This window comes from Puma concolor, chromosome A1 (assembly GCF_028749965.1).
Source record: "Puma concolor isolate L17-30 chromosome A1, mPumCon1.1.hap2, whole genome shotgun sequence".
Classification (NCBI taxonomy): domain Eukaryota; kingdom Metazoa; phylum Chordata; class Mammalia; order Carnivora; family Felidae; genus Puma; species Puma concolor.
In genome coordinates this window covers 43,385,882-43,409,448 of record NC_141667.1, presented here as the reverse complement: position 1 = coordinate 43,409,448, position 23,567 = coordinate 43,385,882, and the positions used below count along the sequence as shown (strand labels likewise).

Sequence of the window (23,567 nt, the reverse complement as noted above, 5' to 3'; positions counted from 1 at the left end):
TCCCACTCAGGCGCCCTTTCCGGGCCCCCCCTCCCCCTGCCCCACTGAGAGCTGTGGCTTCCGGCTCTGACAAGCGTGGGTGGGGGTCTGGGGAGGGGGGTTCAGTTCAGCCTGGTTCCCTCCTTCAGGGAAGAGCTTGGGCCTGCGTCTAGACAAAAAGCGTCCCTTCCCGTCCTGGTCTTATGCGTTACAAAGCCTTGCTCAGTCAACTTTCCAGCCCTGGCCTCAGTCATCTGGGCTGTAAGATGAGCATTTGGATGGGCTGCCCTGCGGCCCTGGTGATGGACTTCTGCGACGGCAGCTCCCGGAGGAGACGCCGGAGAACCGTTACCTTTGGTGGGGCTTTCTCGCTCTGCTCTAGTCCTTGCGTAAGACACCTGGTGCGGCACTCATGCAGGCCTCTCAACGACTCTGCGAGGTAGGCACATGTATCCCCATTTTACAGCCGAAAACACTGAGGCTCAGAGAGCTTGGGTAATTTAATTTGCCCAGGGTCACACAGCTAGCAAGTGGTAGAACTGGGTTGGACCTTCCAGTGTCAGAGCTCAGGCTCTTAATCCTTGAGCGTGACCCCGCGCAGTGGAGGGGGGAGAAGTGCTGAGCCCCAGACCCAGAGCTCCCTTCTCCCTCTGTATCCCGCTCACTTCACCTGAGGCAGGATTCCCCTCACTCCATGCTCTGCCTGCCCACTGTCGGCCCAGCCTTTCCACATCAGCGTTGTCCCAGGCTAGACGGGGCTCTCAGCATCTGGGCAGCTGGGAGACTATTCATGGCCGGTCCTGTCCCTGGTGGGGCCGGGGGGCTGTGCTGACCACCCCAGCTTGACAGTGCTACACCGCTCAAAGGTACTGCCCACTGCCCACCCCTTCAGAGCACACAGGGGAAACTGAGGCCCAGAGAAGGACCGGCTGGGCTCAGGAGCACACAGTGATGGGCTGCAGCTGGAACAAGGGAAACTCAATATTTCCTTAACACTTCCAGACGCTGTACTGAGTCCTTTAAGTGCATTACAAATTGCAACAGTCTTTCAAATCATTCCTCAAATGAGCTCTATTTGCCAGAGGAAGAAACTGAGGCTCAGGAGTTTAAACAACCGGCTCAAGATTGTGCAGCTGGGAATTGCAGAAGCTGAGGTTTGAACCCAGTTCTGTCTCTGGCTCTAGAGTCTGCCCTGTCAATTATGACTCTTCTGCCTCAATGGTCCAGCCCTTGGGGAGTGCCCAGTGGTGTTCCGTGTGGCTCTGGTCCCCCAGCCCCATCTCAGCTGAGAGGAGGCACAGCAGCCCTGGTGCCTGCCAAGGGTTAATGGTGGTAGGGGCTAAATGATTCCAGATGGGCCAGCCGGACGGCTGGGCTGGCCGGAAACCGGCCGCCGCCAGCTTCCCGGGGGAGCCACCACCAGCCACCCCCTCCCCTCTGTGCTGCATCTCTGGCCCCCAGCTGTCCCCTTGCCCTGGGGCCCACCAGCCTCCTCTCCCTAGCCAGAGTCCAACCTAAGACACTTGTAAACAGAGCATCCCAACCGCCTTCCAGCACAAGGAGTTCAACCCTGTTATGTACAAATGGGGAAACTGAGGCTCAGAGAGGCAAAGGTATCTCTCCAAGGCCACAAATCAAGTCCATATCTGGGTGTCCTCATTCCCGGACTTGTTGGGGGGGTGGGAATTAGGGGTTGAAATGCCTCTTTGCTCCCCGAACCCCACCCCCCCCCCCCAAAACTGTCTGGTCCCAGCAGAGAAGCCAAGGCTTTGGAGGTGAGTGGCCAAGTCAAATGCTCAGAGTTGTAAGGACTCGTAGGGTCTTCGGGCATAAGAAATCCCAGTGTAGGCCTGACCCTGTGGTCTTTGGAGTCCCCCTCTCATCCCCTAGGGCCCCAGTGCTATCAAGGTTGGCCAGGCCCCTCTCTTTGGAGTCTCTCACGGCCTGCACGCTATGGCTTAGGACCCATCTGAGAACTCTTCTCCCTCCGTGCAGCCCAGCCCAGATGCTCAGATGTTGGGCAATCTCCACTTAGATAAGACCAAGAAATGACCTCAAGATATGCTATTGTGGTTGGCATGAAATCCCAGCTTGGGCAAACACTCCTACCCCATGAACAGAGGACCCCAGAAGAAGGGGGTAGACAGAGGTGCGGAGAGTAGGAAGGAAGGAGCCCTGGGCAGAGTCAGGCTCTACCTGTGTGACCCGACCCGGGACACCTTTCTTTTCCCCTTCTGGGACTTAGTTTCCCCAATGTATACAGTGTTGGGGCAGAGGATGACTCAACTAAACTCCCTAAACTCTTTAATTTTTATTTTTTTAACTTTTAAACAATTTTTATGTATTTATTTTGAGAGAGAGAGAGCAAGTGAGCAGGGGAGGGGCAGAGAGAGGAGGAGAGAGAATCCCAAGCAGGCTCCATGATGACAGATGCGGGGCTGGAGTCCACGAACCGCGAGATCATGACCTGGGCTGAAATCAAGAGTTGGACGCTCAACTGACCGAGCCACCCAGGCGCCCCCCTAAAGCCCTTTAAAATGATGTCCTCAGGCATCTAAGAGCCAGGAGTCTGTGACTAGAGACGTCTTGTGGTCTGAGGAAATGAGGGTGGACTAGGTAGGGGGAGCCAGAGATCCAGCCAGGTTTTGGAGGGGCCTTGGCAGACCCTACTAGGGAAGGGAGGGCAAGAAGCTGGAAGTGGAACATGAGCAGGTACTCGAAAATACCTGTTGAGTGACTGCATGAGAGGCAGGGAAAGGGATAACAGAGGAAGGAGGCAGGATGGGAGGCCCAGTCTGCACTGTGGTGTGGGTCTTCCATTGGGGTCAGATTGCCCGTGTCTGTTTCACCATGTAACTCAGGAGGCCTGATTCCGCCCCAGTTCTGCCATTGCTGTGTGAGCTCAGGAAGCTCATTTCACTTCTCCGGACTTCCATTTCATCGTCTATAAGGTGGAAAAATAATCCTTTCCTGGTACTCCAGGGGCTGCAAGATGACAAGAAGTGATACGTTTGGAACTCTGAGCTATACTGGGTGACGCTGGGCAGGTCTCTTTTCCTCTGCACCAATTCACACTTGGGTCTTGGGTTTCTTCTTCTGAAAAGTGACTGATCATAAAAAAGCCTCAGTTAGCTACCCCTCTAAATGCGCTCTCAGCGCCCTTGCCCTTCTTTGGGGTACCTGCCTGTACATCCCTGTCTCTCCCACTAGCCTGGGCCACCCCTAAGTCAGAGACTGTGTCTTACTCACTATCGCATTCCCAGCACCCAGCACGGTATCTGGCACATAGCTGGTGCTCAACTTGCTTTTAAAAAAAAAAAAAAAAATATTTATTAATTTTGGGGAGAGCACAAATAGGGGAGTGGCACAGAGAGGGGGACAGAGGATCCGAAGTGTGCTCTGTGCGCTGACAGGCTGACATCAGCGAGCCCGATATGGGGCTCGAACTCCCCAACCGGGAGATCATGACCTGAGCCGAAGTCGAAGTGGGATACTCAACTCACTGAGCCACCCAGGTGCCCCGTCAACACGCCTTTTCAATAAATGGATGTTGACCGAATCAATCATGTAACTTATCGGAGTTGCCTTTATAGATGGGGAAACTGAGGCACGGAGGGAGGACTCGGTCCCAGGTACCACGGCAAGGCATCAGGCAAGTGGGGCCAGGCCACTTTTTAATAAAAGTGACTCAGCGGTTGGCGTGGGCTGCGGAATTTCTAAACATCCCCTCACATCCTGAGAGAGCAGGCGACGGAGGGAGCAAGCAGAGGGAAACGAGGAAGAAAAACAAGAAACTTGGGGGAAAAGAAAGAGAGGGGGGAAGAAACTGAAATTGAAAACAGACACACGCGTCCACCTTCCCCGCCCCCTCGCCCCCCTTCTCCGAGCTGAGCCAATCAGAGGCGGCCCTTCAGCCTTTCCCCCAAAGTGGGGGAGGGGCAGGGAAGCCCACAGTAGTGTGAGCTCCTGGGGCTGCCAGCGCCCGCAGTCCCTGCCCATCCCGTCTGGGACGCAGGATCCCTCTGTGAACAAGTTGGAGGCAGAGAGAAGGAGGACGGCAAGGAGAGAGCTGGTCACCCTCTGACCAGCGGCTGTGCCCCGCAACACCGACGGCCAGACCCAGGGCGGCCCCTCCTGGCAACCCTGCTCCTCCCGCAGGATGCTTTGGGATTGAGGCCACTCCTCATCCCTGCAGCCCCCTACTCCCCTCCGTTCTCCTGAGGCTCCCAGAGACTGCAGCTGTCCTCCCTGCTCTCCTACCCAGCGCTTGCCCCATTTGGGGTCCAGCAAAGTCTCTCTGTTCATGAGAGGCCAGTGAGGAGGACTTCCTGGAGGGGGTGACAGCCCAGAGCTCAGGACTGTGCCCACACCCGCAGGCATCAGCAGCAAGGTAAGTGCTGGGAGAAGGGGGGATTCCCAACCCCTTGTCCTGTCCCCTTGCTCCAGCCTGTGCCTTCTTGGGTAGGTCAAAAAATGGAAAATATTTTTAACAAAACCAGATGGGAGGAGGCCGGGAGGCTGTGGGCCACGTCAGGGCTGGAGAAGCTAGTTTTCTCCTCTCCTGCTCGGGCTGCTTCTGGGGTGGGTGGTCTCAGTCTCCATAGCCCTGCTGCCCCCTGCCTTCATCAAATGAACCCCAGAGGTTTCTGGGTGCCAACGGAGGGCCTCCAAAACGTAGCACTGCCTGACGGGGCTGGGGAGAGCTGGAAGAGCTTGAGAGGGGCATTGGGAGGTGGCAAGCAGGGTACACGGATAGGGGACCTCAGAGCCATGGCCCCTGTCTCTGGGCCCAAGCCTTGTCCTTAAGAATCCATCTGGCTCCAGGCCAGCCGGCCGCCAGGCAACCTCTTCGGATTTAAATGGATTTGCAAATTTTCCAGATTCCTAAGATGTCCTTCCAAACCCCCAGTGGCTGGGAAAGTGCGAAGGCAAGGGGGCTGTGGCAAGGCTAGCGGTCACGGTCACGCAGCTGGGGCTGTGGGCCTGGGGGTCTGGGACCGGCCGTCAGATGTGGGGGCCCCTCTGTGAAGAAGGGGGTCAGTCGCTGGGCCCTTCCCTCTGGACTCAGGCAGCTGCTCAGGCCGCCTTGCTGTCTCCCTCCTTCCGGACGCTGCTTTCACTCCATCCTAAAACATGAATCTGATCACGATTCCTTCTTTGATTCTCCCCTATAGAAAGCCCCAACTCCTAATAGTAGCTGCCATTGATTGACATTTACTGCATGCCAGGACCGCGTGGAGAGCTTTATGAGCATGATCTCACGGAACTCACCAGCAGCTCCAGAGGCAGGGACGGATTTTATGTTGGTTGTACGTGTGAGGTTCACAGCAGCTACAAAACTGTATCACGCTGCTACTAAGTGGCAGAGCTCCGGGAGATAACAGGCTCCCTGCCTCGTTTCTCCAAACCTGGGCCTTGTGTCAGTCAGATCCCAGGGTTCTCAGGAGGAGTAAGCACAATCCTGCCTATGAGAATGCACTTCCTCATCCCCTCCATTTTCTTTCAAGGACCTTGCCTACTTCACCTCCTCCAGGCAGTCTTCCGAGGTTCTTCGAGTCTTCCAAGTGTTTGTCATGCCCTTTTGCCTTGTTGCTTGGCCTTCTCTTCCTGTTTGTGCTCTGTGTTCTGCCCCCAGCATCTGCCGGCGGTCAGTGGAACCGAGAAAACGTGCCGGGGAAGGGAGGAGGGGCTCCGCCGAGTACCTCCTGTTCCCAAATGTGAGACCAGAACCAGGCTCCGGCCTTCCCTCCGGTGACCTTCCAGAGCATCATGTAGTTCCTCCAGACTGCATTTTTCTATGTCAGACAAGGAGGAGTGTCTCTGCCCGCCTCTGCAATCCCAGAGGGCACAGAGGCCTCTAGTGAGATATCTGAAGTCACACAGCCCTCCCCTGCCTCCATGCAAGACGCCCTCAACCCGCAGTGCTCCAGGATGAGGATCGTGTTGGTCACTGTCAAGGAGGGCTTGCCCTGTGCCAGGCGCAGAGCCTGGGACCTCACCTACCAGGTCTTGGGAATTGGTATTGTTGTTACCCCTATTTTGCAGACAAGGAAACCAAGGCCCAGAGAGGCTATGTGACTTTCCCAGTGTCACACAGTTAGTAGAGTTGGTACTTCGGCCCGTGTCTGCTTGAAAGCAAAGACGCAACCCTTTGCTACCCGGGAAGCCCCAGGTCAGAAGGAAGACAGGCTCCGTCCTCCCACATAGGCTGCTCCTGGCTCCGGCACCTTCTGCGGCGGTTAAGTTCAGCTTCAGGCCCCACCTGCTCCCAGGTCCGCCAGGAGCCTGGCCTGGCCCTAAGTGAGGAAGGAGACCATCTGGTCAGCACCTTCCCTTCAGGGGTGATCAGGCAGCCCTCCCTCCTCTGTGGGAAGAAAAGCTGAGACTTGTAATTGCCCACAGATGTGGGCCAGCGGAAAGCACCGTAGATTCAGAGTCAGGAGACCTGGCGTTTGTCCTGGCTCAACTCAAGTCCACTGTGTGGCCAACTTCGGGTCCCCATGTCCTTTTTCCGGGCTGCATCCACATCTCGAAGGCAGTGGGCACCATGCATAAATGACATCAGGTTTGGGCATCAGATGACTGTGCATCAATCCCTAGTTGGCTCCTGGCTGGCCGGGTGACCCTGTGTCTGATTGGGCATCAGTCCCCTCCTCTGTGAGCAGCAGGGAGGTATGTAGGCCGTGCGAGTATAACATAGGTAAGGCGCTTGCACTTTACAGGGCTGGACCTAATGCCATTGGCTAAGAGAGGGTCGCTGCTCTCTCCGCCTCCTGCACAGGACTTGGCGGTGAAAGCCGTCTGCGATCCACAAAGGGCAATGCCCACAGAAGGGGCTTGGATACCGTGGGGATTCTAAAGGCCCAGTTCCATCTTCCAGGCACAGGCTGGTTCTGAGACCAGCTGCCTTCAGGACTGAAGGAGGGGACTTGTGCTTTGCTCGGGATGGGCTACTGAGTGTGGTGGGGAGGTAGGAAGGAATGAGAGGGTCCCCTAGACTTCCCTGGAATGCCCTTCATGCCCACCTTACTTCCTCACGCATGTTTCAGAACGCTGTAGGTAGTGGGCCCTTGGAATGGGGGGAGATCTTCCTCCACTGCTTTCCGTAGGCCTTCCTCCCCTTCCCACACCCCCCCCCCCCCGGGGCAGAGTTCATAGCACCTCAGCTGGGAAGTAGAGTGGGCAGGGTGATATAACAGGGACAGCGATTCCTGAGCGGTTCTGTTGTGTCTTCCATCCATTACTGTATAGTTCACTGCTGGGTTCCTTGGGGCTTCGAACAGGCCCAGCATTCAGAAAGCGCTTAATAAATATTTGCCAAACTAATATAATCATCACAGCAACCTCCAGGCGTAGATAGAAACCCTCTCTGTTTTATACGAGGAACTGCCCAGAGAGGTTAAGTCAGTTGCCCAATGTCCCACAGCTAGGAAGCCATAGAACTGGGATTTGCATCCGGGTGTTTGTGCTCCAGAGCGCAGGATGAGAGGCTGGGTGGGGCACGGGCCACCCCTGGGGATGCAGCACAAACTCTGAGAATGTGCCGCAGCTGCGGAGGCCCCTCAGAGTTCCAGAGGTGGTCATCAGACCCTGGAACACATTCTGTGTGACCGCGGGTGAGTCAGTCCTTCTCTGGGCCTCAGTTTTCCCATCTGTGAGACCAGGAGGCTGAACAAGATGATCTCTGAGCTCCTTCCAGGCCCCAAACAATTCCAGGATTCCAAGCCACGCCAGCCCGGATTGGCAGCCACACAAGCTCTGTTGTGTACTCAGGCATCATGCATATTTAACTTCACAATGAAAGGGGTTTTTCTTACCCTTTCTCCATCCGTTACAGAAAGAGGTCAGGATCGATGACCACTAATGGAAAACTGTAACCTGCAATAAAGAGGGGGACCTTTCTATAGTTAGAGCAGCCTGTTAACGCACTTGGTTTCTCAGGGAGCTCTGAGGGTGTGTGCCTGCGGAGCCCGTTTTCCTGGGATACAGAGGAAGGAGGGTAGGGAGGTGTGCATGTTGGGGTGTGGATGTGTGGATGCTGTGACCCTTTAGGCCCCTTCCAGTGCTGATGTTTCGAATCTCATACGCTCTGATTTCAAGAGGAAGAAGGGCTTTGGCCCAGTGGTGGTTAGGAGCAATGATGGGGTCCCGAGGCGAGGGAATGGTGTGGGGACCCACGCCCCACCTCTGGGTGGGCGCGGGTGTGGAATCGACACAGTTGTTGCTTCAAGTGTGAGGGTCTTAAGGCGACTCTCACACTTAAGATCGAAATCTCCCAAGATTTCAGACTCAGAGCCCACAGGCAGAAGGGCTTCCTGAAGCCCCAGGCCCTTGCCCCAGGAACCCCCCTTCCCAGATGCTTTCTGGGGCACCCTGCCCCCAGCCTAGTGCAGGAGGCTGAAAATCAAAGTGTATTGCTTTAGCTGCATTAATGCCATCTGCCGTCTCTTCTCCTTGCTTCAGATCAGAGCTATTTGATGTCTCAGGTGCCCCAAAACCTTTCATCTGCTGGAGGTACCAGCTTCTCCGCCCTATGATGGAGACGGTTGTACTTTAGGAAGTGGGGGCAGCAGGGCCAGGGAGTCCGTTCTTGAAGGTCAGAGACGAAAAGGACTCTGGGGGTTGCCTGGTCCAACTTGCTTATTCTATGGGTGGGAAACTGAGGTCCAGAGAAGGGGAGGGATGTAGCTCAAGTCGTACAGATCATCCGTGATAGCAGTGAACCTGGGACCACTGAGCTGGGCATGTGCTGTGGCTTCTCCATCCACGTCTGTCATCCAAGGCTCACTCAGCCCCAGTCCTCCCCGGTGTGAGGTCACAGGGCAGAGTTTGGGCTAAAGAGGAAGTGCCATTTCCATGAGGGGTGGGACCCCCCCCTTCCCCCTCCCCCTCCCCCTCCCCCGGGGTAGTTTTGTGGACCATGGAGCTTTGATCACATCACTTCTCCATTCTGGCCATAAATTCCTTTTATATACACGAAGGGGAGGCCGAGGGAGCAGCTCAGTGACCCCAGAAGCTCCATCCTGCTTTGCCCTTAGCCCCTGCCAGGCTTCTGTGGCTGTTTCAAATCCTTGTTGCTGCCCTGGTAGCCTTCCTTCTTGAGAAGTAGAACTGAAAGACTGTGGCCTGCTAGCTTCTCCACTCCTGAGACTGAGCCGAAATTGGGTGGGTGGGGGGATTCCAGGGTCAACGCACAGGGCAAGGCTCCACTTTACAAACCTGTCACAGCCCTAGCTCAGGGCACCGGGCTTGAAGGGAAAGGCTCACATCTGACCCAGCCGACCGTGGGCTTCTCCCCTCTTACCTGTATTTGTGCCCTTATCGGTTCCCAGGCTGGGGCCTGTCTGCTGAATGGGTAGTGAAACAGTGATAGATAAATGCATGGAGAGATGAATAAAACAGACGGGCAGCTGGCTGGCTGGACAGTTGGCCTCCCCTTTAGTCCAGGGAGCAGGGATGACCTCATGTGCATTCGACATGGGCAGTCACAGAGGCCTCCATGCTTCGCGGGGGCCCCACACTTGAAATTGTTAATATTGTAACAAGGGGCCCCACAAATTATATAGCTGGTTCTGCCAGGGGGTTTAGGCAGGGTTTGAGATGGCTTCATGTCCGAAACTGGCGTCTCTGCCTCCACTGTCCCCATTCTAATCCACGCCCTCCCACTGATGCTAACCTGCTCCTGCCATTCCCATCTGAGGAGCCCCTCCTCCCATAGTGCTTGGAGTTGGGCTGTATTGCTGTCCAGCCAGCAGCCAGCCGCCCCCTTCCCCACTACCAATGCCCTGAAAGGTTGGCTTCCTCGTGCCTGCAGGGTAAAGCCTAAATCCTCACCCGGAACCCCCAAACTTTCCCAAAGTAACCTCTGCACTCCTTCCCTGCCCGTCACCTACCTCTTTGCTAAAGAGCCCTGATTTCTGACCTAGAAGTTTTCTTCCTGCTATTTTCCCAGGGGCCCCGAGATCTCCCATTTCCCATGCAGAGCCGCTGTGGAATGCCCTTCCCTGGCATCACCCACCAAAGAACCCCACTAAACCCTGGAGGCCGAGCTGGAGGCCACCTCCTTCCCACTGAAATAATCACGTATTCGTAATTGTTGCCACTTACTGAGCACCTATTATGTGACGGGTGCTTTTCGTCATCATCTTACCCCTCCCAGCAATGGAAAAGGAAGTCTCTTCTGTCATTTTCCGGGAGGCTGGGACTCAAGAAAGTGAAAGTCAGAGAGGTCACACAGTTACAAGGTGGTAGAGCCGGCCCGGAACTTGGACCTGGATTAAGTGGCTTCAGAATGGAACTGCTACACCTGGTCCGGCTGGGCTCCATGTGCTTTCCATGCCCTGGGTGGCATCAGGGTCTCCTTTTGCCCTCTCGCCAGCTGGTCCCATTACCACCCAGGAGGGAAAGAGTCCCCATCGCTTGCCCGTCCCAGCTCCCCAGCTTAGCGAACCCCGAGGTGTTAGAGGACAGCTGAGGCTTGAAGACCAGAAGGGCTGACCCTACGAGGCCATTTGATCCCTTACGCTGTGTAGGCATCTATTAATCATCTACTGTAAAGCTTAATTCTGAATTAGGAATTTGGAGGCTCAGGGCGCCTGGGTGGCTCAGTCGGTTAAGCGTCCTACTTCAGCTCAGGTCATGATCTCGCGGTTCGTGAGTTCGAGCCCCGTGTCAGTACTGACAGCTCAGAGCCTGGAGCCTGCTTCAATTCTGTGTCTCCTTCTCTCTCTCTCTCTCTCTCTGTCTCTCTGTCCCTCCCCAACTCTCTCTCTCTCTCTCTCAAAAATAAACATTGGGGAAAAAAACCAAAAAGGAAAATAGAGGCCTCTGAAAAAATTATTAGGTGTGTTTCCTCATTTGTGGGGGAATCAAATGAAGGGATTAAGACAAAGGTCCAGGAAGGAAGTGGTTGGCAGACAGGGGACCGGGAGTCATTGCACTTGGGTCGTGGTCCTGGGTGGGCCTTGAAATCCCTGACTATGCTAGGAGACACCCCGCCCCCACCCTGGCTGAGCCTGCTGGCCATGCCAGTCACAACAGCAGCTGCCCCTTCCTAAGGAGCCCTTCTGGAAGGGGCTTTCCTACCTTCTCATTTGTCACGTGCAATCCTTGGCTGACGAGCCTGGCCAGGGGGCCTGGGCGAGTGAGCGAGCGAGTGAGTGAGTTACTCTCCTGTGAGTGAAGAAGAACGAGGCCACTGACTGGCTGTGTGCCAGGCCCTGTTCTAAGCATTTTACTTGTATGAACTCATTCAATGGCCTCCACAGCGCGGTGACGAGCCCCGACTTCCAGATGGGAACGCCGAGGCCCAGAGAAGCGGACTAACGGTCTGGGGGAGAAGCGGGGTGCGGGACCAGAGGAAGGGGCGAGAGAGAGAGAGAGAGAGACAGACGCTGAGAAAGGGAGAGGGAAGTGAAATGTGGGAGTTTTCTCCCCTCTGGCTCTGCCGCCCCTGAGGGGAATCTCAATTCCCCACGTTGGCTCCAATTAATGGCAGGGTTGCTCTTCGCTAGCTCCCTCGGCCTGCCTGTGGGCTTGGCCTCTGGGCTGGCGGGGGCAGGCCACGTGCTGGTGGGTCAGGACAAACGGCCTGAGGCCTGCCTGCCCCCTGCCCACTTGGCTCTGAGGACCCATTCTATTTGCGGCCCCCACCCCGGCCCAGGGCTGATCCGGGGCTGGCAGCAGCCCGGGGAACAGAAGGTTTGCTTGTCTCCGACCGCCGCACCCCCCCCCCCCCCCCCACCGCCTCCCCAGCCTCAGCCTGGGACCCCTCTCAGGGGCTCCTTTGGCTGCCAGGACCTGGGCTCTCTGTTGCCATGGCACCGGCCAGAGATGAGGCTCTGGGGGGCGGGGGGGGGGGTGCAGGGAGGGCAGTGAGGGATGGTGAAGGCCCGGAACTCTGCAGCTGCAGAGGTGCTGGGGCCCCTGCAGGGGCAGGCCTGGACCCTGAGCACAGCGGGCCTGTGGCAGAGCCGGCCACACACCTCGCCTCACTGATACTCGGGATGGGCCTCAAGGCAGTGGCTGTCCTGGCCAGAGCCAGGCTGTCCTTAGCAAGGACTCCTCTCCCCACCCATGCGCTCTCCGGCAGGCTCTGCGGTGAAGTTGCAGGAAGGTTCTGAGCTCTATCCCCAGCTTGACTTTCAAATTACTGGGCGAGCTGGGACTCACCCCCACTCACTCTGCACCTCAGGGAGGGAGGGACAGGGCTCCGACCTCAGGATCCTTCGGTCCTTGGGAGCCTGCATTCTGTACGGACCCCATTAGGGTAAACTCACTGCGGACTGTTCCTCCGTGGACAGACCTGTTTCTGGGTGGGAGACAGGCCGGCTCTCGTGGCAGTTGAGCCTCCAGGTTTGGAGTCAGACAAGCCTGAGTTTGCGTCCCCGCTTCGTGGCTTACTGGCTGTGTCAGCCTGGGTAAGTCACTAGACCTCTCTGAGACTCAGTTTCCTCGTCATGAAACAGAAAGCACGATTATAACCCTCTCTCATCATTGTTGTGAGGACAGAACAAAACCCCCCACGTTATGAAAAATTCTGACTAGTCGGACCTCTGAGGATCCCGAGCCCTCCAAGAGTGGAATGGGTTATGGATGAGGTGGTGAGATGCTGGTCACTGTGCACCACACAGCCTGTTGGCGGGGGGTGGGGGGGGTGGGGGGGGTGCAAATAGGGAGTATTTATGGCCCCTTCCAGCCCCCAGGTTGTGGGGCTCTCTGCCTGTCTCCTACCCTGTTTTTCAGCTTCAGGCTCACCCTGCTACAAGGAGGGCCTGCACTGAAAGGCGAGGTCGGGAAGCAGAGGGTGAAAGACCAAGGCGGGTGGCTCATTTGAGGCCATGCTGTGTGCCAGGCAAGGGCTTGTCGTCTTTACCTCCTGCCTTTGAGAGGCTGTCACGTGGGCGTTGAGCCTGGGTGCTCTGGGGTCAGTCCGTCCAGGACTGAGCACTGGCTCCCCTGCCGGCAAGGTCTGTGACCTTGGGCAAATGATTTAACCTCTCTGTGCCTTGCTTTTCTCCTCTGTAAAATGGAGAGGCGACACAGAGATCATGGATTCTTCTGAGATCATTCACATCAATGGCTTAGCCCAGGCATTGGATACAAACTAAATCAGAGGTAGCTATTATTACTCTTGTTACTTTCAATGCCTTCTAAGCCCTTGTTCTATTCTGTAGGCGCTCTAGGGGGTCCAGATGGGATCCATAGGACTCTGGCCCAGGGGCCCACTGGGCCTGGGTAGAGCCAGGCCATATGGCCCCGGGGGTGGGGGTGGGCAGCCGTGGGGGACAAGCAGGGAGGCCAGAGAGGCGCCGGAGGAGGCAGGAAGTGTTTGCTCGGCAGGCAGGCAGGCAGGCGGGTGGACGGGAGCATGTAGAAGCCTCCCTCCCTCACTGACCTCCTTCTCAGGCTAGTTCCCAGCCTGTGTGAGGACCCAGGCCCCCTCCCCTGGGCCCCCAGTGGCCGTGAAGCACACACTGAGCGCTTTCCCACGAACTGTTCCAAGTAGCTGGGCCTGCAGTATCCCCCACCCCCAAGCACTCGCACTCTGGCGGGTGAGGGGGTGTGTGGCAGAAGGGGGGGGGGGCTGGGGCTGGGGGGGATCGGTCCGTTCTTTATCAGCCTGGCTCTGATCCAGACAGATGTTTCGTTTTATTTTGAACTTCCAGAAAATAGGTCATTTCTTTCCATTGTGTCCCCGGGGAGGCCTCCTGGGGCGAGGAACACAGAGTGAGTGACGAGTGTGGGGGCCTCGCTCGGGCCCTGGGGAGCTGGGAGGGCATCAGCCTCCCTGTGTCAGTCATGATGAGCTGTCGGCAGGGCCAGGCCGGGGCACCAAGGTTCTTAAAGGCGGAGTTAAGAAGCCAGCCCCTTCCTAGGGACAGAAAGGTTCCTCTGGTTGGGGTGTGAGAACAGGAGGGAGGGGACAGACTGGCGGTGAGGAGACAGAAGTGGGGAGGTGCAGCAGGACCGACAGAAGCGACAGAGTAACAGTCCATGGAACTGGCACGGTTAATTCCACCCACTTGGACTTCCAGAACAACGAGCACCCAGGCCAGGCTCCAACTGAGCCGATTGCTGCTGCTTTGTTTGGGGGACCTCATAGGTACCTGAAAACATTGAAGGTCCTCTGGGTCTAGAAGCAGCGTGGCAGAGTAGAGCCTGGATGACCAAGCTGCATTGCTGTGTGATTTGGGCCAGGTTGGTCACCCTCTCTGGCCTTGATGTGATCCTGAGGCTTGTGGGGGGAGTCATCGTGTAGAGGTGGAGCATTGAACCTTTACAAACAGACAGAAGTGAGGCATAGGATTGAGGGTGGCAGGTGGGAGCCCCTTCCCAGGCTTCTACCCCCCCGACCTGTAACTGTGTCCCTGCCCAGCGGACCCTGCAGTCCTCCCTGGCTCCCACCCACACCGCAGGAGTGCACGTAGGCCTCAGCTCACTTGGGTTGAGGCCACATGGACCACAGTCTGCCAGGTCCAGCCGGTGTGGCCCTCACTCACGTGCCCTCCCAGCTGCTGGCAGGAGGGCTCAGTCCCTGGCTCCAGATGCCTCTTGCCCCCACACACTCCCAGGCCCGAAGCTGGCTGCCTTCTCTGAGCTGAGTCATGACATCCAGGCCAGGGCCCCTCCCCGGCACCCCACCCCCACTCCAGCGTTCCAGCCCAGCCCAGCCGCCTTCCAGAGCAGGGTCCCGACGGCCACAGCATGGCAGCTCTGGAAGGGGCATCCAGGACAGCCCTGCCCACCCTGTGCGCACACGGGGAAGCCAAGGCTCAGAAAGGGGCAGGACTACCTTGCAGGTGGGTGACAGACCTGGGCCGAGGACCCACATCCCCTTATTCCCCAGCCAGGGATCTGCGCCAGTTTGTCCCAGGGGACGCAGAGTGGAGAGAGGTGTGTAGAAGAGAGGACGAGGCTGCAAGCCACTCGAGCCACTGTCCCGCTTCTGCCTGCAACTTAGTAAGCCATCTCCTGGGAGTCTCAGTCCCCGTTCCCTGCGTGGCTGGGACAGCGCAGGGGAAAGTGACTTTGATATAAAGCTTTATGTATGGCAGGGCAGGGGGCATTCTGTGGGGACAGAGATAGTCTGAGCCCCCGGGCCTCGAGCCACCAGCCTCACATCAGAGCCAGGGACCTGAGCTTGCCTAGGTCAAAACACTGGGACCCGTCCCTGGTTCTTTCTCAGCCTCAGTTTCCTCACCTGTACAGTGGGCACGGGAAGAGGGTTGGATTGGATACATGATCCCCGAGGGCCATGGAGCTCTGAGATTCCATGACTCTAACCCCGAGCCTCCATGGCTAGGCCTCCTCCTCCCTCTGGCATCTTGTTTATTCAGAGCATCCCCGGCCCGCCCGGGACTGCCTGCCCCAACGACCCCCTCCTCCCCGCAGCGTGCCTTCTCCCCCATCCCCGTCTCGCCGCTATTTGTGCCCGGCCTGTCCCCTGCCTCCAGACTGAGGGGGCCTCTGTCCACTCAGGTGCCCCCAGCCGCTCCAAACCCTAAAGCAGCTGGGTGGCAGTTCCCAGTCCTGCCCTCTGCCCCATTCTCATCTCAGAAAATGGCATTGTGCCCCCAGGACACACACGCTCCTGGCCCCCAATATTCCAAGTCCAAAACAGGAGCGGGGGCTCATTTAAGCTACTCTCGCTCCAGCGCCCCGGCACCTATCACCAAGTCCTGTGGTTTCTCGGCTAAACAAGCCTCATTGCCATCTGTTTCTCTCCACCCTCTCCCCAGCCCAAACCAAGTAAGCGGAGAAGGTGGTGGTGTAGAGAGAGTTCAGTCTCTGCTCTGCATTCCTGGGCAAGTTCGCCAAGTGCTCCCTGCCTCAGTGTCCCCATCGAAAACAGGAATCATCCTTGTATCCACCTCCCAGAGTTGGCTGAGGAGCAAGTAAAGTCGAAAGAGGCTAAGTGCTCAGAATGGCCGCTGGTACAGTAAATGTAGAACACGCACTGGCTTGTGTTCGGTGTCGTGGATGTGTGTTCAGGTGCGTCTGGGCCTGCGTGCACACGCTCTGTGCATATCATGTGCACACAGCTCTGCACACGTGCACGCCCCCATGGGCGTGTGGGAGGCATGCAGGCGGCAGTCTGTGCAGTGCGCACATGTGCTGGGCACGGGGAGGGAGGGGAGTGTGTGCACGCGGGGCTTGCGTGGGCAGGCACATGTTGAGTGCCTGCGTGGGGGCTGGGCACACACATGGCCCGTTGCACACAGATGTGTTTTGGAGCAGCGTGCGAGTGAATGTGCAGGCGGGGGTGTGTGCGTGTGCGTCCACGCTCACCGTATGCAAGCCTCCCTCCCTGGCAGCCGCAGAGGCCCTCCTCCCTGGCCTCCCTGTGTCGTGGGAGTCTCGGGACCCCGAGGGAGGGAAGCTGCTGCTGGCGGATGTGGCCAAGAGGGACTGGATTTATTTAGATTAAGGTGGTGGGAAAGGAGTGGAGACTCAGAAGAGCCGGGAGGAGGGAAGGCTGGGCTCACGAGGGATCCCCAAGCACGCTTGCTCCCCTGGACTTGAGGTCCTTGATTCACTGTGAGGAGCTGGGCAATTACTGCATCTTGGGACTGACCTCTGTCCCCCTAACCGGGCCAAAATAAGAGGAATCGTGAGTCCTTCCTGGTCCTCAGCACTCTCCTCATGGGCAGAGGGGGGATCCCTGAGAGTCTCCTCCTTCTCTCTATTTCAGGGGCCTCCCCAGGCAGGAGAGTACGGCAGGTCGGAGGGTGCCTGCTTCCTGACTGTGACCTCCACCTTGTCCCGGGTGGCTCCTTCCCCCTAAAGAAGGGGGAGTTGTCACAGGAAAGCCCCTAACCTCCACATCAGCTGCCTGGACCTCTCTGGGGTTGGCTGGAACCACAGCAGCCTCTGGGAAGCACAGAGGTCCGTCGGCATTAGGTAGATAACTGGGCCTGTCAGGGAGTCATCTAAAGATGGCCTGGGAGCTTAGGTCTGGGTGCCACCAAACTCCACTCTGGTTCTTCCCCGTCCTCTTCTGGCTTGCTGTCCATGCCACCTCTGGGGTTTCCGTATCACCAGCTTACTTGTCTCAAAGTCCCCTGAAAGACCGTCTAACTCCTAATTGTAGTGATGGGAAAAGTAAGACCCAGAGAGGGAAACAACTTGTCAAAGTCCACACGGCATGTCTGTGACCAAATGGTCAGGGAGATTCAATCCACAGAATGAGATGGGTTATGGATTCTCATGTGACTCCAGCCTCACTGATGTAGCCCCCTCCTTCTCATCAGCCCTCACCTCCCTAAACCACCCCAGCAGGAATAATAGTGACTAGAACCTTCTCCCTGGCCAGTCAAAAAAGCAGTTTTAGCACAGGATGGCTCTTTGAGTTGACCCATCTGAACTTCTCCCTATATTCATAGGGAAACTGAGTCCCAGAGAAGGCAGGGGACTTGCTGAGTCTCCCAGTGAGTCTGCGGTCCCTTGTGACTAGAGCCAAAATGCTCATTGCCTAAAGAGAGAACTCAGTCCAAGATCCCCGGGGCATCTATACTCGCTCTGAGCTCTTTTGACCGGCCTATCCTATCCCTAGCCTGATTCTGCCTTTTTGCTGTGTGACTAGGTCATGATTCTGTCCCTCTCTGGGCCACTGCCTGTTTGAGAAGGCCCCTCATGGATTAGAGTCTCAAAGACTCTAAGCTGCCCCCAGCCCGAGGCCCAGCAGGAGATGAGCCAGGGTCAGGGGAACTGGGGGCCCAGCCGGCATGGCCCAGCCTTCCAGAGCCAGGCCAGCCCTGGTTACAGTGACCTCCCATCTCCAGGCCAGCCGACCAAATTCCTCCTTTAGAATAATAAACAGTGTGGCCAGCCAGGGAGGCTGCGAGGGGAGGGGCAGGGAGGCTGAAATGACCCCCTCCCCCAGCCTGGGCTGCTAATGATTTTCTTTGGCTGAGATCTCGGGCAGGAAGGGGGGAGCCAGAGGGGCACCCACCGAGGGGCAGATGGGCCTCCGTGGGGGCTGCTGGCTCTGCCACGGCCCGGCTCCCTCCTGCCGGAGGAGGCCTGGCATCCAGCTGGAGGGGCTGGGGCAGGAGGCAAGGGAGTGGGGGTGTGTGGAAGGGCTGGGCTTCGGGTCTGGGACAGTGGGGAGAAAGGAGAGGGGAGAAATGAGGGGAACCTCAGGCAGGCCAGTCTGAAGGGGCAGGAGGAGGAAGAAGGGCAGAGCAGAGCTGCTCAGGGAGCTTCGTGGGGTGCTGGGCAGAGGGGAGCCTGGGGCCCACTAGTATGTGTCAATGCAGCCCTGTGAGTGGTAAGCTTCCTGTCATCCCTCTTTGAGAGTTGGAGACTGAGGACATAGGGACAGCAGTGGCACAGGAGGCAGCCGCGCCGGGGCTCGAACCGGGACCCTGGCACTGGATTGGAGAGTAAAAGGGCCAAGATGGGGAGTGGAGTGGGGGCAAGCCAGGCTTGGCCGCAGGAGCAGGACTCAGGGAAGCCCCTCAGGGAAGTCAGCAGCCCCGCAGCACCAGGAGGCTCCCTGTTGCCCGGTCATGTGGTCACTTCTCACGTTTCTTGCTCTGTGATCTTGTCCACTTCTGGCCTCCTTCCTGTCGATGCCATGGGCAGACCCTTGTAAGCCTGGCCACTGGTGGTTATTTGGGACCCTCAGATAGGGCTGCCAAGGGCAGGAATCGAGCAAAGACCCACCTAATGCAGTCTGTGTCTCTGTGTTCCTGCCTCTGTCTCTTGCTGCCTCCTTTGGTCTCTGTGTTTGTCTCTCTCTGCCTCTATCATTCCAGGCCTCTTTGTCTCCCTTTCGGACAAGTTCTGCTGTGTCACCCTGGACAAACTTCTTTCCCTCTCAGAGCCTCAGTTTCCCCATCCGGACACTGGGGGTGGGAGGCTTGAATTCAGTAGTCTCCAAGGACCTTCGAAGCCTTGCCGTGCAGTGGGGCCTCCCCTGGGCCCACCCCCTGGCCCCTCTCCCCTGGGCCTCCCTGTGTAGCTTGGGGCTGAGTAGAGGGGGCCAGGCACGGAGGTGCCCCCCTACATTCCGCAGTCCTGACTCCCCCGCTTCCCTTCCCACAGCCGCCTCCACTTCCTGTTGTGCTTGTGGAGCCTGTGGGAGTTCTCTGGGCTCTGGCTTACCCCCTCCAGCTCCCCCACGCCTTTCATCACGCTTTCCCAAATATTTGTCCTGGCAGATAAGAGCCTGGTATTGGAACTGTCACCCGGAGGACTGGCTGTTGGAGCTGGCGGGCGCTGGACGCCATCCAGCCCAAGTCCCCTCTCCCACTGTACATACAGAGAAACTAAGGCCCAGAGAGGCCTGGGTTCAGCCAAGGCCACTGGAGAGGTAGAGGCAGAGCCAAAGCAGGGTCCAGGCACCCCGAGGCCAAGCCCCGTGCAGGGGGAGGGGACCCTTGGGCATGAGTGCCCTCTTGGTAATGGGACATGGGTGGTTTTTGACTTCAGCCCCATGGACATGGAGACTGGGTGGCTGGGGCTGGGGTTTACTCTGTAGGACCCACGTGCTAAGACAGACTTTGAAATGACTCAGCTCGCCCTGAGCCCTGACCCTTGTTTAACTCTGCAGGACACCACGCAGCTCCCGAGCGCCATGCCAGGTCCTGTCCTCAAAGGTAGGTACACTGCAGCTTCTGAGTGCCATGCTAGCTCCTGTCGTCAAAGGGGCAGGGGGGCCCTGGGAGGGTGGTGCATGATAGCACCAGGGCCTGGGAGGCAGGGGCCCTGCCGTGCTCTTGAACCTCAATTTCCTGCCTTTCCAGTGGCTCTCAGTGGAGGCCTTTTTCTACTGCCCACTTGACTCAGAAACCTTGGTGGACCCCTGCTTGTCCAGAGCCATTAGCTCAAATCCTTTGCTCGGTCCTCCGTCCCCTGTGGCCCCTCACCGGCTGCCCCTACCCCACTTGCTAACAGTCACCTCCGTCTCCCACCTCTTCTGAGGACTCATTGGTATCAGCCTGGCTGGTCTGCTTCCGGTCTGGGACTCCCCTCCCCTGCCTGGATCTCTCACTGGCTGCAAGCTCCCAAGGCCTGGCTGGGCTTCTCCTAGCACACCCTTCCCTCACTGCTGCCTGTTACATGCCGTCGGTGCTCCAGGGGCTGGGCGGCCGACCAGCTAGTCAATCAATGGTCACTGGCAATCAGTGACCAGCTGACAGCCTACCAAGGATGAAGGATGACTGACTGGCTGGCTGAGCACCCATAGGTCTGGGGGACGTGGCTTATAGAACCTTTCCCGGAGGATATCAGCAGGGGGAGGGGAACCAATCACCTGACCGCCCCCCCCCTCCCGCTCACACCCCAGTTCCCTCTGGCTCCCAGCAGCTGCTGAGTCTCTCCTGCCCAGTCTGACCTACTCTGAACTACTGTGCTCCACCCTCCCCGAGCAAGGCCACCTCTGGGCTTTGGATGGAACCCGGGCAGCTGGGGCAGCTGCAGGGAAGGGGCTCAGAAAGTGACCTGGGAAGTAATGCAGGAACTGGAGGCCTGGGAATTGCTTCCCGAGGATTTCCTGAGGCCTTCGGGAGAACATGCCCACAGCCTGCACACAGCATAGCTGAAGGACTCTGAGGCTTAGGATGGAGAGACACTAAGATCAGGAGGCCAGGAGGCTAGAAGGAGTCCCTGGGGACCAGGCACTGGACAAGCAGGCTTCAGAGCCACAGGTTCCAGTCTCTGTTGGATTAGGGAGGTGTGTTCTTCAAGGACTGTGCAGATATGGCCTCCTCCAGGGTCAGCCGCGGGGGGGAGGTGCTGACGCGCCTGTGCCCTGACATCCGATGCCTTTTCTCCCAAAGGCCAGGTGCTGTTGCTGCCCCTGCTGTTGCTGCTGGGACCACAGGCCTCCTGGGGCCTGGTCATCACACCTCCAGGGCCAGAGCTTGTCCTCAATATCTCCAGCACCTTCGTTCTGACCTGTTCGGGTGCAGCTCCGGTGGTGTGGGAACGGATGTCCCAGAAGCCCCTGCAGAAAACAGCCAAGAACCAGGATGGCACCTTCTCCAGCACACTGACACTGACCAATGTCACTGGGCTAGACACGGGAGAATACTTTTGCACCTACAAAAACTCCCTCGGGCCGGAGCCTGCTGAGCGAAAACGGCTCTACATCTTTGTGCCAGGTAAGGGCCCCTGCCTGTGTGCCCACTCCCTGACTTCTCAACTGCAGGTGTCTGGGGGAAGCTGAGAGTGCTTAGTGAACACTGTGAGGCACAGCCAGCTTAGAAATGCAGACAAATCATGGAATCCAGCCTGGCTCAGTCCAGGACTGTGTTTACTCCCACCCCTTGGTCTGGATATCTGACTCCTCCCTGCCAGCCCACCCCATTCCTGGCTCCCAAGAACTCTTCATTCTCAGCAGGTTCCAGTATGCTCTCTTTTGACCTCCACATCCTAACTTTCCCATTCTCCAAGCCCCAGGTACTAGCTGCCCTTTGACTTGTGGCTTATTTTCTTTCTCACCCTGGTGCTGACCTTATCAAATGTGAAAGCTAGAAGAGACCTCTGAGAGCAGCCTTATTCTATAATGGGAAGACTGAGGGCCAGAGAAGGGAAGACACCTGCTCAAGGTCACACACAGAAATTCAGGGGATAGCCAGAAAACCAGCCACCTTGACCCCCATTCTTGGCTCCACACCTGGCAGATCCGACTATGGGCTTTCTTCCGGTCTTCCCCGAGGACCTGTTCATCTTTCTCACGGAAATATCTGAGATCACAATTCCCTGCCGAGTGACGGATCCGAGCCTGGTGGTGACACTGCACGAGAAGAAAGTGGATATTCCACTGCCCATCCCCTATGACCACCAACGTGGCTTCTCTGGTATCTTCGAGGACAAGACCTATGTCTGCAAAACCATCATCGGGGACAGGGAAGTGGATTCTGAAGCCTACTATGTCTACAGTCTCCAGGGTGAGCCCCCTTTCTGGCCTGATGCTCAGCAGAGGCAAGTATGACCCTCCGCAGAGGTATAGCCCTTTCCAGTTTTACGAAGCGTGCAATTCCGTTTTTCACTGGATTTTCACTGTAGTCTTGGAAGGCAGGTGGTGTTTCCCCATTTTACAGAGGAAAAACCTGACAGAGGTTACGGGAAGTGTTAGTGGCAGGGCTGGGCTGTACATTGGGTCAGGCAAAGGCACAGGCCTTGGAGCCAGGTGGGTGTGAAGGCCAGCCGTGCGCTTCTCGTCTGAGTGACTTTGCACAAGGCGTACAATCTCTGAGCCTACTTCTTCCTCTGTAAAATGGGGGAAATAGTGACTGCCCGCCTAGTGGGATTATTGTGAGGATTAAAGACAGAGGCTGCCTGGTGCGTGGTTGTGCTCAATGCATGTCTCCTATACTTAGATGCCCAGAGAGGACATTGGTTTCAAGACTCTTATCCCTTCTAGAATGTCAGCTCCATGAGGACAGGAATTTTGTCTGTCGTGTTTACTGCTAAAGCCTCAGTGCCTAGACTAGTACTTGGCATATAGGAAATATTTAATAAATATTTGTTGAATGAATGAATCTTCTATACCAGTCATCCCTTCTCTCTCTCGGAACCCCCACCCCATCCCCAAGCTGAAGTGCTGGTGGCTGGTGGTGGCCTCCTCATCCCTAAGCCAATCTCTCTCCATCAGTGTCGTCCATCAATGTCTCAGTGAATGCAGTGCAGACTGTGGTCCGCCAGGGTGAGAACATCACCATCATGTGCATTGTGACCGGAAATGAGGTGGTCAACTTTGAATGGACATACCCACGCATGGAGGTAACGCTGGGCCAGGGGTTGGAGGAAGGGCCAAGGAGGGATGGCTATCTTGACTTGCAGCCTAACTTCTTGGACGCGGCCTGATTTGGGGGGCTTTCCCCACCTGTCCCTACAGAGTGGGCGGCTGGTGGAGCCAGTGACTGACTTCCTCTTCAATGTACCCTCCCACATACGCTCCATCCTGCACATCCCTAATGCTGAGCTTGGCGATTCAGGGACCTACATCTGCAATGTATCGGAGAGTGTGAATGACCATCGAGATGAAAAGTCCATCAATGTCACTGTGGTTGGTGCGTGCCTTGGGCTTGGCCCCGACCCTCTTTCTCTGCCGGACCTAGACACTGTCACAGCCCCGGGGTACTGTCAGTCACATTCAAGGACAGCTCTAGCTTCATTCAGTACCAACCAGAGCCCATTTCCGGGATAAATCCAAACCAAAACACAATGTCAGCCCCAAATCCAACTCTAATCCCAGCCTAGGCTTTCTGCCTAGCCAGAACCTCAGCCCCAACCAGATTTCTAAACCTAACTGCCATCCCAGGCCCAGGCAGCCCCATCCTCAAATTCAACCATGTTGCAACTCACCTCAGCCGCAATCCTGAGCCAGAACACGCCCGGTAAGAACAACTCCAGTCCCAGTCTCAAACCTGGCTCCCAAACCAGTATCACCCCTCAGTTTGGCCCCTGCTTCCGTCTCAGTTCCAACGTCAGCCCCAGCTCCGGTAACTCCATCTCTCGTTCGGCTCCTAAAGCCTGAAGCGCCGCCCCCAGAAGGCTGGGCTCCTTTGGCATTCAGTTGATGCCCTGCCTCCGGGAACCCCGCCTCCAGGAGGCGCTGCCTTATTGGTAGCCGG

General features: G+C 57.2%; 1 protein-coding gene and 1 long non-coding RNA gene across 5 annotated transcripts in view; one reads left to right on the top strand and one right to left on the bottom strand.

Moving 5' to 3' along the window:
• Positions 1–2,275: 2,275 nt before the first annotated feature.
• On the bottom strand, positions 2,276–23,553 carry LOC147584129 (uncharacterized). Of its 2 annotated transcripts, none has more exons than XR_015252700.1 (4): positions 23,299–23,553; positions 14,088–14,255; positions 7,797–7,857; positions 2,276–3,086 (listed from the first exon to the last, which is right to left on the bottom strand). It is a non-coding gene; the product is annotated as an uncharacterized LOC147584129 (long non-coding RNA). The 2 variants fall into 2 exon arrangements; XR_015252800.1 differs by having other exon boundaries at positions 2,276–2,964.
• Positions 3,823–23,567, top strand: part of PDGFRB (platelet derived growth factor receptor beta) — a 37,704-nt gene continuing 17,959 nt past the window's right edge. The window contains exons 1-7 of one of the 3 annotated variants that reach the window (XM_086706336.1): positions 3,823–4,369; positions 16,673–16,881; positions 19,538–19,583; positions 20,766–21,089; positions 21,612–21,878; positions 22,586–22,713; positions 22,829–23,003. In XM_086706336.1, coding sequence (XP_086562462.1) covers positions 19,562–19,583; positions 20,766–21,089; positions 21,612–21,878; positions 22,586–22,713; positions 22,829–23,003 — 916 coding nt within the window. In that variant the 5' untranslated portion in view covers positions 3,823–4,369; positions 16,673–16,881; positions 19,538–19,561. Of the gene's footprint in view, positions 4,370–16,672; positions 16,882–19,537; positions 19,584–20,765; positions 21,090–21,611; positions 21,913–22,585; positions 22,714–22,828; positions 23,004–23,567 lie in introns of those variants that run through there. The other 2 variants (XM_025924142.2, XM_025924141.2) reach the window with 2 other exon arrangements.